Raw genomic sequence first — 16,299 nt, 5'->3', positions numbered from 1 at the left:
TGTGTTGTTTTTTTTTTTATCACTGAAAACAACTTTAACTAATTAAATTTTTATTTAAATTTTATTATAGTATTTAATTTTAATTAATTGGGGTTAATTATTATAGTTTTAATAAATCACCAAAAAAACATTTTTAAATATAGTATTTAATTTTAATTAATTGTGGTTAATTATTTTATTTTTAATAAATCACCAAAAAAACAACTTTAACTAATTAAATATTTATTTATCTCCCTTAAATTTTATATTTTTTAGTTTATTTTGGTTGCATCTTAATAATTATCCTCATAATAAATTTATATAAAATTTTAATTATAAATATTTAGTATCACTTATATTTTAAAAAAAAATTAAATATTTTCTTTGAATAGTAAATGAGATTAAATAAGATATACTTATAAATCTTACCCAATTATAATAATTTTTATTTATGAATAATATATATATATATATATATATAGGATATTTAATTATTTTTTATTAATTATAATTTAAATTTAATCAATAAAATTCATCAAAATAAGTTTACAAAATATTGATAGGGTTAATATAGTATCAAGTTAGAGGTATTCTATTTGAAGACTAAGTTGGGATGGAGCGAGTCCTTAGTAGGGAGGATTGTGTTTGAGATCACGAACGTAGTCATATAAGTAAGCATTCCGATTAGATTAGCAACATAGTCATTTATCGAAATTGAATCTCTTATTCTTCAAGAATGAATGAGCGAAGAAATTCCTCCTACTTTGCTAATCTAATCGGAATGTTTGAAATTAAACTTCCAATTCATCGTTACATACTAACTGAAATATACTCAATCATAGAATTCTTCGTCTGAAATGCCTTTTAGAGTAAATCGGAAAAATTCTATAAAAAATCCATCTGAAATGAACTAAAAACCAATAAAGTATACTAAACTCCAAGAACCAACTAAGATGCACCCAACATAGGTATTAAAAAAAACAAAAAACACTTATGGATGAATATAGAGGATGCAAAGCTTGTTGAGTCATTTGTTGTTTTAGTAAAAGTGGGTTGGAGATCAAACAACCTACTGCAGCTAGAACGTGATGGAACAGATGTTATTGGGTTGCAATTTGAAAGGGGCACCGACTGTATACTGTAAAGTCAGGAGTTTCAAGAAACAATACACAACCATTGTCAAGATGCTCGAAACGAGAGTCGAGTTTTTAACCTAATTCAACCGAGTTCATATCATCACCCCTAGGCCCTCAAAAAAAGATACTCCAAATATGTTCCAGCAACAATCAAAACATTTTTCATTCAAGTAATGGCTCCAATCAGCATGTAGGCAAAAAAATTGGGTTATTACACATTCCAGAAGGTCTAGTCCAAGATGAGCACAGCAGTAGTTTTATTCCACATATACTTTTCAACTCAGACAATAAATGTATGCATTCAGTGAACATCAGGTATTTCACTTTTACAGTCCCTCATTTCATGATTTACAGAGAGAGAGAGAGAGAGCCAAAGAGGAATCAGTGTTCACAAGCAAAACAGATCCACCGTGGTAATATAAATACTGAATTAGCCTAGCCCTGATTAAACAACATGCAGCGTGTACTTTCAGCTTTAGTGAGGCATACCTTATGATACGCTAACGTTACTTAAATAAACTGCCCGTCTTCCCTAAGCATACCGAGCTGGTCAGTCGGCCAAATCGGCCAAATCCTTTTCGATCGATTCTTTGAATCATGCAGCGCTCAAACAGTTCTCCCAAGCTCCATACCTTGAACAGAAGCTGCCACCGCCGCTCTGCTGAGCGTACTCAGAAACAACAGTACGTGCACAGACATCCCAAGTTCTCGCTATGTCCCCAAGTGACATAGGTTGTGAAAGGTTCCTTAAGGATATGCTAAATCTTGACTTGGCCTTTATTGAAAGGTCTTCGTATTCCTTCCTGCAAAAAGAAAATGATGATAATAAGGATAATAGACTGCTAGGGACCAAAGAAACCGAAACGAAATTAACAAATATAGTAATGACATTTAACAGAAAATTTCAGGATTTTAAGCAAGAAGCATGGACTCTCCCTCCCACAAACTTCTTAAATAAAGACAAATGTGCCAACCTAATATTCTATACCTTATTCTCTATTTCCTTACATAGACACAGGTAGTACAGAGAAAAACAAGGCATTCACCAAAGAGAAGACAGGCAGAAGATGATCACATCGCCCAATGTTTCGTGGAAGAGAAAAAAAAAATTAAAAAAATGAAAAAGGGTGCAATAGAAGTCAGTTTAGCCTATTTTTTAGTCTTTTTTTAATTATCAAACTCTCTCATTGAGAAAAAAAATAAGGGCATAGGCAAATAATTATAAAAAAGCTTTGTTACTGAAACCCATAGGAAACATGGAACCTAACAACAAAGCTAAACGTTTTTAGAATGACGTTCCATCCTCTAAAAGTTCTATTGTTACTTTCACTCCAAAGCCCAAGAAAGCATACATATACCCGCTTGTCACAAAACATTTTCTTTCTTCCTAAACGAAGATGAGAAGGAGCTTTTGATACAACGCTACTACAATGTACACACGTTATACTCATAGCAGAAAGAAGCAGTCACGTACGGAACCCACTGACGATTACAAAGAAAAACAAAATAATTGAAGGCTAACCAATTCAAATTATTTTTAGTTGCTGGTTGAATTTTTCTTTAGCATTTTTTTATTGTATCTTAAGGAGTCTTCACTTTCATTTCTATTTCTAACCAATTCTAAATTAGTTTTTGTTGTTGGTTGAATTTTTCTTTATGCATTTTTTTTTTCAGTATCTTTAAGGAGTTCTCCACTTTCATTTCTACTTTTAGTTATTTCTTATATTTTAGGAGAATGATTTGCCTTGACAAGTGTACTACTTCTCTCTTCACCCACACGAACACCTTCCATCTCCCACTTACTAGAGACCCATAACTCGATTGCAAATTTGGGCCAGTCACAATTTGGTAACATAGCCAATAGTTATGAATGAATTTGTGCAAGAACAGCTTACCAATTTACTCTTATCTGAACAGCAGGCAATTGGTCTATAATGAGAAGGTTGAGCAGTTTCATGCAAAATTGGATGTCATGTCTCTTGACGTAACAATGGTTGTTATTGGTCTATCTGACTTCATGTCAAATTGGATGCCATGCTCTCGAGTTGGAATACACAAAGGTCTGACTTCTTCAAGTGCTCAAAGTCAAGCAAAAACAAGGAGAAGGGATTTCTACGACAACCATTTCTAAAAATTTTGGAGTTTTGGAGAAACTTGATTGTACTAAAATTTTGACTTTCCTTGCTTCAATGGGCTAGAAGACCCATTAGGTTGGATTAGCCTAAACACTTTTTTCCGAACATCAATCAGACACCTAAGGTAGAAAGGTGAGCTTAGCCTCTTATCACTTAGAGGGAATTGCTCAGCTATGGTATTTACAAATGGTACAAGATATTCCGGATCCCACCTAGATAGCGTTTGTCCACCAATGCGACTTACGGTTTGAACTTTCCATCTAAAGCAATAAATTAGGGGAGCTCACCAAGCTAAAACAAACGAGTTTAGGAAAATAGTACTAAAACAAATTCGAAGTGTTGGTTTTAGGGGCTAGAATGTTAACTCAAAATCAAAAGATTCAGTTATATCTCAGCAGATTGCAAGAGTCTGTATCAGTTGAGGTGGAGCTCTACCAGCCATAGGACCTAGTAACCGCAATGAGTATGTCTTGCTTGTACGAAAGGAAAATATATCCCAGGGCCACCACCAATGGAGACAACAAACATAATTCAACAATTGTAGATTTACACACCAATCATTCCATTTTTTGAAGTTTTCCCGTTTCTTATTTAAACAATATATATCTTAGGATGTAAAGAAACAGAAAAATCTTTGACATAGGAAAAATGCCAATGAAATTGTCTCCCATTTAAAAAAAAAAAAAAAAACCATCAGACATGCATACATGTATGCATACAAGAAGCAATAAACATTTAGTTTCTATACACAAAAGGCAGTGATTGATAAAGCACTTCATGAGGAAGGTCGTAGCTAGATCAAATTGTCATGTGGAATCTAATAGCCTACCTACCTAGCCTATGCTTCCACCAAAACTAATAGCCTACCTACCTACCCTATGCTTCCACCAAAACTAAGGTGTGAGGATGCACAAAACCTAAAAACAACTCGAGAAGTATCAATCTGATTAACTAGAACTTCGGTCCTAAAATCAAAGGACATTTTCAATTTATTCCATTAATCTGTTCAACTAGAAATTTGTTCATCCTTTCTAGTTATTTTAGATTTAAAAATGGTACATACATTTTAAATTCTGTACAAATTTATGATATCTTTTTATTTATTTATTTATTTTATTTGATGCAAATAGCCTGCTGCACATATATATTTTATATGCTTTGAACGTAGAGAAGGGTTCGTGGAAGACAAAAAGAAAAAAGCTGACAAAAAAAAAAAAGAAGAAAAAAAACAGAACCCATGTAAACTAACCTGACTTCAACAGGAAACTTGTCTAGGAGTATTGGTGAACAATTTGGATAATTTGTAGGAACAAGTAACCGTAGAGGCTGAATTGGAGACTGCAAAATAATAATACACGGGTAAGAAAACAGATAATCACGCAGACAATGAAGAACCTGATATGTAAGAAATCTGCCCACCATTTGTGCGGACATGTACTGGGATTTTAAGCTGGGACTGAGAGCCACAGCACTAAAAGAACACTTGACAATTGTTCCTTCGCTCCCATCAGCAGCAGCTGCTAAAGCACTTGGATCAACTACTTCATCACTTATTACAACCACCGTGTCGATAAGACGTTGGTTTATTTCCCTTATTTCTTCCAGTAGAACATGATTGGCCTGCAACGTATATATATATTATTCAAATAGCAAAGCAAGTGATTGATAAAACTAAAGTGGGCCTATACAAGTTCGAAACAGACAATATTGAGTTGCTATTCTAACATAAAGATTGATGAGAAAATTGCAAGCCAAAAGGAAACCTTAAATTTTAAACTAGGTGGACATTTTAATCACACTGCCTATTCTATCTGCTGCTATCATCTATAATACATTATAAATTTGTTTAGTTGCTTTCATATTCAAGTCTCTATCGTACAAATATAATGTATCAAACCAAACACGGACAATCTAAGAACATGAATACTATAGCTTGAAATTAATTTTTCTCCATCTCCAAGACATTGGACCATCAAATAAATAAATAAAAAGGAAAAAAATTGAAATTTGAATTCATGGGGACTAAAATAATGCTGATGCCTTTTTAAAAAAAATAAAAACCACTTCTTTAAATATGCTAATATTTAACAACAATGTACGTGACTAATACCACCCTCCACCCTAACCCCCACCAGAAAGCAAAAAAAGCAAAAATCGAAGAATGAAAAAAAGTATATCAAGTTCAAAACGTCCAAGTAGGTTATGAAGTTAGTTAGAATATTGAACGACATCCAATAAAACAATATAAATTCCTAATGAAATTGAAATTATATGTAAAACGGTGAAGCATATGTATTGAAATTATATGTAAAACGGTGAAGCATATGTGTGATCTCTAAATGTAGTTAGATACCTAAAGATGAAGGTCATCTGTTCTTCAACTTGTGGCATCTCTTAACAATATCTATCTATACTTAAAAAGAAAATTATTTTACCCACATAGAAAATACAATATGTAAAAGTTGTTATTACCTCAACCCTGGACCTTTTGGCCCTAGATGTTGCAGTTGACTCAAGATCGGATGTCTCTGCACCAGTAAATGGTTTAAAAACATCGTTTATGCTTCCAGCCGATGATACAACATTTAAGGGCATTGCACTTGTGTAGCGTCTCATCTTTTTTGTTCCATTTGATCCATCGTGTGAAACAAAATTTCTTGCTTGCAGCCGACATTTTGTCATGGCAACCAGATCCTCCCCGACTGCAGCTCTTGACCCATTGCCAGGGGCCGAGCCTGCTACCCTATCAATCATACTAACAACTGATCCAATGCCATTGACAGAGGCACTCAAAGCTTTAGGCGACATTGATTTAACCTGAAAACCATAATAAGGTTACCAATGTTATAAACAATCAAGAAGAATAGGTAACAACTTAAGCCAGAAACAACTAAAAGCACTCAAGGTTTTGACTAACAGCTTTAATTAGGCGCTCAAGAGGCTGCTCTGTAGCACTTGATTTTCCGGAAACAGTTGGTAATGCACTGGCATAAGCGCCATCTGTACCACTAAACTCAGCAAGTAATGGGGAGGCAGATATCCCGGGGGTACCAATGGCAAGAGACTGGACTTGTGTCCCAGACACACTAGTTTGTTGTCCAGTATTCCCAGCATTTGTAAGTGTTGAGACACCAGAAGTGGGTTTTTCAGAATCACCCGGCATTGGAGATGGAGCCACAGGCGTTGAAGGAGATAGTACAACTAAAGGGGAGCTTGCAGATTGCAAAGGTGGAACTTTGGTAATGGATGAAAGCAGATTTTGTTGGTCGACCTGTGGAGAAGAATTTTGAGCAACTTGAGGGGATGCAGTCTGAAAGATTTGGGGTGAAATTGGTAATGAAGTTCCTGGTTTCATCTGCTGCTGATGGGTATAACCTGAGCGGTGAGCCGCTGGGAGATGTTGAAACATCCCTGACTTTGTAGCAAGCCCCTGTCTCATCTCGATTTGATTAAGGTGTGACAATTGGTGTGCCTGCATTTGTGCAGGTAACTGCGGCTTTCCTTGCTGGTGTAGCTGCGACTGTTGCTGATGTAATTGTGGTTGCTGTTGCTGTTGCTGTTGCTGGTGCTGCAGCATCTGCTGCTGCTTTAGCTGCTGCATCTGTCTCTGCTGCATTTGTTGTTTCAGCTGTTGTTGCGGATCCTGTTTTAGATGTTGATGTTGAAGCATGTTATGATTTGTTTGAAGAGAACCGATGTTTGGCTGCAGAGTGTTCACCCCATTTTGTGATGGCAAAGAATTATTGTTTGCCCTTTGGGAACTGTTTGCAGAATTCTGTTGCAAAGACCCAGAAGCAACCTGCTGAAACGAGCTCAGTGAATTTCCTTGTCCTGATTCCAAACTCGAACCAGGCTGCATTGGGATCGTCATGTTTTGTTGTGCTGCTGATCCAGAAAAAGTTGGAAGAGAATTATGCTGCATATTGTTCATATTGTTCTGCTGCACCGGAGCCACAGAACCTTGCATGTTTGCAGAATGTAGTTGGGGATTGATTTGATTTTCAGGAGACTGTAATGGAGTCATCTGTGATTGTGACTGCTGTATAGATTGCATGTGAGAGGCAGGAAGCTGTCCTGGCTGCAGTGTAGATACTGGATTCCTTGGCCTATTAGAATTTAAAAAACTAACAATCTGCTTCTCATAGTGGCCTATCTTATCTTTCAATCCAATTACGATATTACTTTTTGAAATCTGTAAGAATGCTATAAGGCGTTCCAAGATTAACTTAAATGTCTTTAGCTTATTTAGCTGCTCTGACTTTGGTTGCTGTGGAAGACTTTCCAACTGCCCAATAAAATATCAAATTAGACAACATCAGTGCATAACAATACCCGAATAAGGGGAATGAGAAAAACTAAAATGCGAGTGAAGGAAAGGGCATTCAACAGCCGAAGTGGTAAAAAAATTGCAATGCTCGATGATATGAACAAAAGGTGATAGATCAATGGATTCACTCAATGAGGATTCAGCTTCTTCCACAATTAATAATATAAAAAAGTCAAATGCCCTAGGATATAGATGCAGAATCACATACCTGATTCACTTTTGGAAGAATTTTCTGATACATTTCTTTCAGTTCAAAAAAGTACAACTCCTTCATAGCTTTAATCTACAAAAAGGAGGAGGAGAAAGCAGTTAAACAAAAATTTTAAACGGATTCTAAATTCTACAAAGAGAAAAAGACATTTGCTAAAAGTAGAACAAAGAATCCTCCTTGACATAAAATAAAAGAAAAAGAAGGATGCATCCTACGTTAAAGTGCCTTATGTAGAGACTCTATCTTCCAATTAATCAAACAGGAGCCACCCTCCTATATCAGACCTTTTGACAAAAGATACCTAAGAAACTCAATCCTCTAACACTTGGGCGCCTCAAAAATACATAAGTAATTAGGAAAGTTAGGGAGTAACAAAGAAAGCAGTAGAATCCCACCTCCTTTGAGCTATGCTTCTAAAGGCTTTAGATGCAATCCTCTCCCGATGCAGCTAAAACATCACACTTGGACTTCAAAGCAGCTGGATGCCTAAATAATCAACGGCCAAAGCCCAAACAACTACTTTAAAACCAAAGTCCTCAGCCACACTGCTGACATTTTTAACATGGATCTAGTCCCATTCACTTAGGCCTGAATATCTTTTCAAAGATATAAATGAATTGAAGAGATTGTGGATCTTCCCTACTCAAACATTGAGAAAACAAGAGTATTGTCATCAACGATATGAATGTTACCGAACCCTTTCTCAAGGAGGCAACTAAAGCAACTGGCCACTATCACAATAGCTCAATTTAGAACCTACGCCTTTACTCTCCAGAACAGCAAGGGGGAAATCCCAATCCATCTTTTTGTTCCTTCTCAAAGTTCATTAACATTTTAAAGATTAAACCCCCTTTTCTCTCATTTTTATTGGAAAGGCCTTGTTAGTACCAACCAACAGAAATAGCCTAAAGGCATGAGATGAGACTTGCTCATGCCAAAGGTGGGAGATCAAACATAATGTCTCCAGTCTAGGTTTGTAGAAGTAGAGTTCTACATAAGGATTTGCATAAAGCAACCCAATTAAAAGGATTCAAAGGAATTTTATTGCTGGTAAAGATCTCTCTCTCCTTCTAAAAAAGCAAAAATGAGTTAAAGATGCATAGAACACTTAGCCTTGACTTTAAATCAATAGCCAGAAATAACTTCAAAGAGCCACTTGTCTACAATCTTCGAAAATTGACACACACCAGACTAAACCAAACCTTCGGTAATCAAAATTCCAAACCTTCAAGCAAAAGAGAAGTGCCCAGAGAATGAAGAGATGGAACAAGAACTCTTCGCTTTTAAGCTTTTATGCTTTAGAAGAGAGGAATACAGATGACCTTGGGATCTCCATTTGCCAAGTTTATTTAGTTGATTTTGCTTTGATTGTTCTCGTAGCTCATGGAAGTTTCTTTTACACCATGTAAAGGAATGTTATCGAAAAAGTCAATTTTTTCTATGAAGGGGTGAATGCACCTGAAAGGTTTCAAAAAAGATAGCCAAACATGACTTTAATATCTAGTTGGTGCATACTTTGAAGGAAGGATCAGGAATATTCGACCCATCTTTTATTTCCCTGTCCATTTCATAATGTTTGCATTTTTTCATTCAGATTTTTTGTTTCTCGAGTAAGCTTAAACCTAATCCATACGTTGTATTGCTGTGTGATCATTAGCAAAGAGGAAAAGGAAAAGTGTGGTGAATGAATGCAATCAGAGCTCTACTTCAAACTTTGAGGCTTGAAAGAAGCAACAAGCCCACAATTCTACTAACCAACTTTGGTTGGCCAATAGCATTGGAGCATGTGGAAAAGTAAAGGAACTTAGGACATTGATATTGTAAAAATTTTCTATAAACCAAATGTTGTAGAATCAAATGCACATTCTAGGACTAGACTAGCAGAGATAATGTTGATGTCCTAGGACTAAACTAGTTGAGATGCACAGCAAGGCCAAAACACTTAGATATTGACAAAAATCATGTTCTTGGTATTCACTCAAAAGACTATTTTTTACTCCCTTTATAATTGACTCAAATTGAAGTGTCTTTTATAAACTCCTCACGGAAGAACTACAACTTGTTGGTAACTTTTCACCATGCCAATGAATATCCCGAATGCCTATATCTTATCATATCTTACTATTCTCCTTTTTTAAAAAAAGTAAAAGTCAAGCTTTCATCGAGAAAAAGAAAAGAATAAACCGAAAATATTAAAATAATAATAATAATAATAATAAATAAACTTCACGAGGGCTTCAGTCAAGCAAAATAAGACCTTAGGGATAATTACAAAATTCTTTATAGACCGAAACTCAAAGAGACGCATGAAATCTAGAAAGAGACCAAAGCCTGCTACCCTTTTCCTGAAAGGTTGATGGGTAAGAAACTCCTCCAACATGGAACTGAGGCTCAGTGGCTGAAAACGCCTTGAAGAATCTGCACCAAAGAGATCTAGCAAACTAACACGTCTGTAGAAGGTGATCAAGGTCCTCGACAGCTTCCCTACCCAATCAACTTGGGCAAGAACCTCTTAACATGATAAAGAGTATTCACCTTGCTAAGGAGAACCTGCCACACAAAAAATTTAACCTTCTACGAAATTTTCCCCTTCCAAAGAATTGAGAAGATGGGAGAGTCCTTAGACCATACAAACCCACTCGACAAAGAAATAACGATCAACGGGAAAACTTATTTGAAGGACTAGGGTTCCAAAGCCAAAAGTCACTTCTCCTCCGATAAAGTGATATCACCAATTAAAGCCAAAAGTGGCTATAACACCATTAGCCTCTGTTAAGAGAGAGAGAGTCACGAAAACCAAGTGAGATCGATGAAGAGTTCCTAGAAGAAGGAAGGATATAAACCACAGAAGAGAACTTCGAATTCAACAAATGATAAATACAAGGGAACACCATTCAGAGAGGGTTATCCCCAACCACTTGTGTTCCTAAAAGTAAGTACTAGACCCATCACCCATAATAGAATTAATGAATTGAGAAAAGAAAGGGAGACCGTTTAAAATGGCTTTCCAAGGATTTTTGGTTGTACTTATTGCCCCTTTCGTGAGCCAAGTAAAAGGATCGGGGCTGTACTTGCTCGAAATGACCTTATACCACAAACTGTCAGTCTCACAGAAAAGTGCGACAACCACTTAGCTAGCAAGGTCTTGCTACATCCCACAAATTCCCAATACCCAATCCCCCAACCATGCAAGGACTCTTCCTTACCTCCACACCTTCCCATAGAAAGTTACATATGGCCTCTCCAGAATACTGACAAGGACCCTAAATAAGGATAAAATGCAAGTGGGGATTCCACTTAAGACAGACTAGATCAAGGTGAGTCTCCCTCGCTTAGAGACAATCTTTTCCTAAGAGGAATATAGTCTGAATCTCTTCCACCACTGGGTCCATAAAATACACTTCTAAGGTTATGACCAAGGGGGAGAATCAAGTGAGATGAAGTGAATAGCCCCACCTCACAGCCCATTAATTATATTTTGTAAAAATGTGATATTTAAATATACATGACTACAACACAAACAAATATATATATATTTGGATGAATTGAAAAAGAACAATATGCAGATTAATTAACTTTTTACAAAATGAATGAACATAAGTTAATACCTGTTTCTAAAAAATTTAGATGTTAAAAATATACGAAGTTAACTTGATGATTTGTTAAATCTTACCATAAAAAGTTATAATTTATACAATTTTAAACTGAATTATCGAAGATTGCAAATAGTACCTCCTCTACTAATATTGCAAATTGAATGAACTTCCTTTTGAATCTCTAAAGAGTAAAGAAAAACTCATTGAAGAGAGATGAAGTGTTAGCTAAGCACCTTCTGATAAATCTCCTCTTGCCAATCTCCACCATTGGCTTGTCCTGTCTGAGCCGTGGAATCTAAAGATGCTACATAAATGAAATAAAGGTCAGTGGATATGGAAAATGAGAGCCGAGGGGATGTAACTGAACTGCAGCATAGAGATAGAGAGCTCCCTAGTAATAAGAAACTCAGCCTTCGTTGATAACAGTAAAAGAAAATAGAGAATTGGGGCCACAGTAGAAGGCTCAACAGACGGGGAGGAGGGGGGAATGAAAAGGCATTGATCACGTCTTCCTCAACTGTAGGATTATTACTGAGGGTTAGTCTTATACATTTGAATTATTTAACTTATCCTTGTGCCTTCCCGATTATATAGAAGACTAGGTATATGAAGTGCTTATAAGTTGGTGGTTGAAAGGAAAAGTGGAATTATTTAGAAGTGTGAAGTTAGCTCCTGATGGCTTTTTTAGACAGAAACCAAGAAATTTTTCACAACAAAAGAAATCTATAGATGCTTTCTGAACTACATCCAGTACATGCCCTCGCATTAAGGTGCCTTTCACAAATCATTGTCTAATAATCACATTTATTCTTTATCTAAACCACCTTGATAGTGGACACTGGGGCCAGTGAAAAAACAATACATGGCTAAGAGAGAAAATGTTTCAACCACGGTGGCCACATCCTTGTAGTTTAAAATCTTACAAGTTTCGTTGGCAAACAAAATCAGGGTCAGGCAATTAAGGCTTGCACAAGCGAGCACAAATATTGATGGATACAACAATAACAATAATCACTGTTTTCTCCCCATTTAGATTTGGAAGGTTTTCTTGTAATAGCTCCTCTGAATCCATTCACGCCAACCTCAAGTTTGATTTACAATTTCTTATTATGAAAAGAATGGTAATAGAAGGAAAAACAAAACTCAGTAAAATATTCCTAGATACAGAAATAAGTTTTCAGCTGAAAAGAGATGGAAATAAAGAACATAATAAACATGAAATTCTGAGCTGCATAATATTTTTTTAGAACTGTATTGATTGTATCACTGTTGTGTCTCTCCTAATTTTCAAGAAAATCATGTTTTATCATATTTGTGTCACATGTTTACGTCCATGCTTCATGCCCAAAAATGCTGAAGGTAGACCAAAAGAATATAATAGAAAGAGGCATGCTGCAATCCACACTTACCACAAAAAATTTGACGAAGAATGATAATGTTAGCATCAAAAATTCAGAATGCAAGGTTCTAAAGTTAGCAAGAAAACATACTCGATGATGTCTCTGGAAGAGCTCTTTGTGAATGATACAACTGCTTTTGCTGATCCATTACATTTTGTGATTGAAGCAGGGAGCTTGGTGCTTGACCTCCAACTTGAAGCCTTTGTTGGAGATCATGTGACATGGCATTTGGCTGCTGTTGCTGCTGCTGATGTAGAGGTACCTGTTGTTGGACTTGGGTGGACTGCAACGGAATCTGTGACATCAACTGTTGGGATGACTGAAGTTGCCCTTGCGGACCTTGTGCTGACAATAAATTTGATGCATTTTGTGGAGGTTGCTGCTGCATATGAACCTTGTTCTGTTGCAGCATATGCATTGGGTGCTGATCTGATTGCATGTTTGAGTTACCTGACTGAGTTCCATGCATTTGTTGTTGCTGTAGTCCAGAAACATTACTTTGAGGTCCTAACTGCTGCTGCTGCAAGTTTGAAAGGTTGTTTTGCTGAGCCATTAACTGCTGCTGCTGCTGCAATGGTGGAGACTGCATATTTGATAGATTGCTCTGCTGCCCATGCGACCTAGATTGCTGAGGCAGGTGTTGCTGCATGTCCCCAACACTGTTTTGCTGCCCGATTAATGGATTTTGCTGCATGCTTGAAGAATTTGGTTGCTGACTAATTAGCTGTTGTTGCTGCTGTGAAGGCAAGCTAGTCTGCTGTGACATTGTAGACTGTGGATGCATGACAGCATGTTGCTGGGACTGTGGCTGCTGCCTAAGAACTGGCTGTTGAGGTTGCTGAAGCATGGATTGAGTGGGCTGTTGAATGGAAGATTGTTGGTTTTGTTGAAGATTAGACAGAGAAGATTGCATCATAGAAGGTTGCATAGCAGGTTGCTGAGATGATTGCAGTTGATTTGGTTGCATTAGATTCTGTTGTTGTTGTGGGATGTGAGATTGCATACGTTGTTGTGGTATACTTCCCTGCTGAAACTTCTTATTCATCATCTGCTGCTGTAACTGTTGTTGATGAAAAAGAAACTGCTGTTGCTGGGTTTGTGCCTGCTGCTGTTGCTGTTGGGAAACTACTTGTCGTCCTTGTACTGGCCTCTGAGAGTTGGTAAATACATTGGAAGGAACCCCTTGACCCATAGAATTTCCAACAGAATTCTGTGGAATTCCAGATACATTTTGCATGCTTGGGTTCTGGCCAACCATGTTTGGCATTGAAGATGAAGCTAATCCAGAGACAGGAGGTACTGCAGAAGGTAAGCTGGATGAACTCTGAGAAACAATATTATTTTGGATATTCTGGGAGAGTAGTTGCTGGCGTGACTGAGGCTGATTAGAAGGCTGAGGAACAGAAATTGATTGCCCTTGATTTAGAACTTGGGGCTGCATGCTTTGTGATGCTGTTTAAGATAAAATACACAACATCAAGCCAGATAAAACGCCATATGTTAAGTGAGAAATTGTTACAATATCCAAGAACAGAGACTCTTTAAGAAATTCATTCACAAATTGGCTTCAACATGTTATTAAAATTTTCATCATGTACACAACATAGTGGCAGATTGTCTGATGATCACTTACCAGAATCCAGAGGCTTATTGCTAGGCACCATAGGATTGGATGGTAATGAAGTTCCCATAGGGGTCTGAGATTTTGTTTCCATAGTAAGCATCTTCAGAGATATTTTCCTTAGGTAATCTGACTGAAACAGAGGTTCAAAATAGAATCGGTGAGAGTACTCAAGAGGTCGCTAAAACACTGCTGTGTTTAGGGCAAGAATACATAGCTAAATCTTAGGTACCAAATCAAGTTGGAATCTTATTAGCATATGGGCTAAACGTAAATGAGAATATGTTTATTCATACAAACTTTGATTTAAACTACAACAAAGTGAGTAAGAAATACCTGGCTGGTAGCGGCAGTATAAATCTTTTCCTCAAACCTTACAGCAATTTTTTTCAGCTCACTCAATCCCTCATGACCAGAAACAGGAAGGTGCCTCTTCAATGTCTCCATTCTGACACAAAATAACAGGAAAACATAATGTCTAACTAATTTATCAAACACAAAAGCATGGGAAGCTGTTCTAGAAAGGAAAACTACAGTAGCAATCCATGTCCATGACTCAAAATATTAGATACTTCAAAGGGAATGTATTTAGGATGGTCAAGAAAAATTCAACAAGATCCATTCTGCGACAAATAGCCTATGCTTCTTATGCTTAAAGAAGGGGATATTACCTGAAGAAACAAATAGGAACCTCCTCCACTAAACCTAACCTACTATATCTTCAATCCAGAGATTGGAAAATCTATGGGGGCAATTTTAACGAACTACGTTCTGGGAACAGTTCGCATCTATAAGTTCTACACAAAATCTGAGAAAATGTTTTATATTTCCAAAGTTTTGCTGCTCATAGTAACTAAACCTAACCAATGAACTACGAAACAAAAAAGTTATAAAAAAACTCAAACGCATTCCTCAAATAAGAAATAAGAGTAGGGCACGATGCAAAAAACATTTAAGAACAACCGTACATTTTGTTGACAATTCGTTGCCGAGAATCGGGCTGCAATTGAGACCTCCAATCCCCGTCTTCGATTCCGGGTTCTCCACCTTGAGTAGGTCTCCAATTATTAGTATCCATTCAAAAGTTTCCAAACAACCTACGAGAAGAGAATATGTCGAGATCCCACTAACAAACAGTGGGGGTGAGCTCAATAAATGCCAGAAATCGAGCAGAAATCGAGCAGAATCGACTCGGAAATTGTTTGGACACTGATTACAGGAAACCAGGAGTTTAATTCAGATATGTATCGGGAAATTGCGAAAATCGAGGCGATTTCAAAGAAGATAACGATCGAAGGCTTGCTATTCACTCGCCATTCAAGAGGAGGTTTTTGTGTGTGTTCTATGTGGATCGAGGAGCGTCCTCTCGTGGAGAATGGAAGACAAAGCAAGAAATAAATACCCTGTTCTTGTCTTCTTCGTGAACCCTTGTTCTATGTTTTTCTTCTGTAGCAAAATAGGTTACGGAAGTTTTTGGTTAGAATGTTTCGAATATCTTCCTATTTTATATAAATAACTTATTTTTAATAATTTTATTACATTATTTAATTTTAAATAATTGTCAAATTAATTTTGATAAACAAGTATTTAATCATAACAATTTTTGTTAATTTAAAATAAAATAAATTAAGACAATATTATTAAATTTTTTATATAAATAAATTATACTTTTTTAGTTCTTGTAATTACTTTTAGCCTTAGTTTTGGCACTTCTCTCGAGCCCATCTACATACTCTCTAAACGGCACATAGTAGTGCACCCCTCGAGGTAAGGCTCACAAGTCAACCACAACATTCTTCTTTGTGGCACCAACTCTTGTGGGAACGGAGTCTAGGTTGCTGCTAATTGACTTGCTAGACATAAGTGTGCTTCAGAACAAATACAAAAACTATTC

General features: G+C 36.6%; 1 protein-coding gene across 3 annotated transcripts; it reads right to left on the bottom strand.

The window, feature by feature from the left end:
• Positions 1 to 1,306: 1,306 nt before the first annotated feature.
• Positions 1,307 to 15,868, bottom strand: LOC111467027 (mediator of RNA polymerase II transcription subunit 15a-like). 3 transcript variants are annotated; one of them, XR_002714473.1, is made up of 12 exons: positions 15,374 to 15,868; positions 14,742 to 14,853; positions 14,418 to 14,538; positions 12,875 to 14,236; positions 11,618 to 11,688; positions 7,786 to 7,860; positions 6,168 to 7,535; positions 5,723 to 6,067; positions 4,670 to 4,870; positions 4,500 to 4,588; positions 3,011 to 3,120; positions 1,691 to 1,918 (listed from the first exon to the last, which is right to left on the bottom strand). XR_002714473.1 is itself a non-coding variant. In XM_023111794.1 (11 exons), exons 1-11 carry the CDS (start codon positions 15,481 to 15,483, stop codon positions 1,711 to 1,713), a joined length of 4,062 nt encoding a protein of 1,353 aa, XP_022967562.1. In that variant the 5' UTR covers positions 15,484 to 15,868; the 3' UTR covers positions 1,307 to 1,710. The 3 variants fall into 3 exon arrangements, 2 of the variants coding, with proteins under 2 accessions (XP_022967562.1, XP_022967563.1); XM_023111794.1 differs by lacking the exon at positions 3,011 to 3,120 and having other exon boundaries at positions 1,307 to 1,918; XM_023111795.1 differs by lacking the exons at positions 3,011 to 3,120; positions 15,374 to 15,868 and having other exon boundaries at positions 1,307 to 1,918; positions 14,418 to 14,534; positions 14,742 to 14,824.
• Positions 15,869 to 16,299: the final 431 nt, after the last annotated feature.

The sequence above is a fragment of the Cucurbita maxima genome, unplaced genomic scaffold (genome assembly GCF_002738345.1).
Source record: "Cucurbita maxima cultivar Rimu unplaced genomic scaffold, Cmax_1.0 Cma_Scf00032, whole genome shotgun sequence".
In the NCBI taxonomy this organism is placed as follows: domain Eukaryota; kingdom Viridiplantae; phylum Streptophyta; class Magnoliopsida; order Cucurbitales; family Cucurbitaceae; genus Cucurbita; species Cucurbita maxima.
This window is presented reverse-complemented; position numbering and strand designations above follow the sequence as displayed.

What these genes read in the sequence shown, in the direction of transcription:
- LOC111467027 (XM_023111794.1), bottom strand. Translation starts at nt 15,483, where the DNA reads ATGGATACTAATAATTGGAGACCTACTCAAGGTGGAGAACCCGGAATC. An exon ending in CAATAAGCCTCTGGATTCTG is followed by an intron (nt 14,237 to 14,417) that starts GTAAGTGATCAT and finishes TATCTTAAACAG; the next exon opens with CATCACAAAGCATGCAGCCC. An exon ending in TCTTCCAGAGACATCATCGA is followed by an intron (nt 11,689 to 12,874) that starts GTATGTTTTCTT and finishes TCATTTATGTAG; the next exon opens with CATCTTTAGATTCCACGGCT.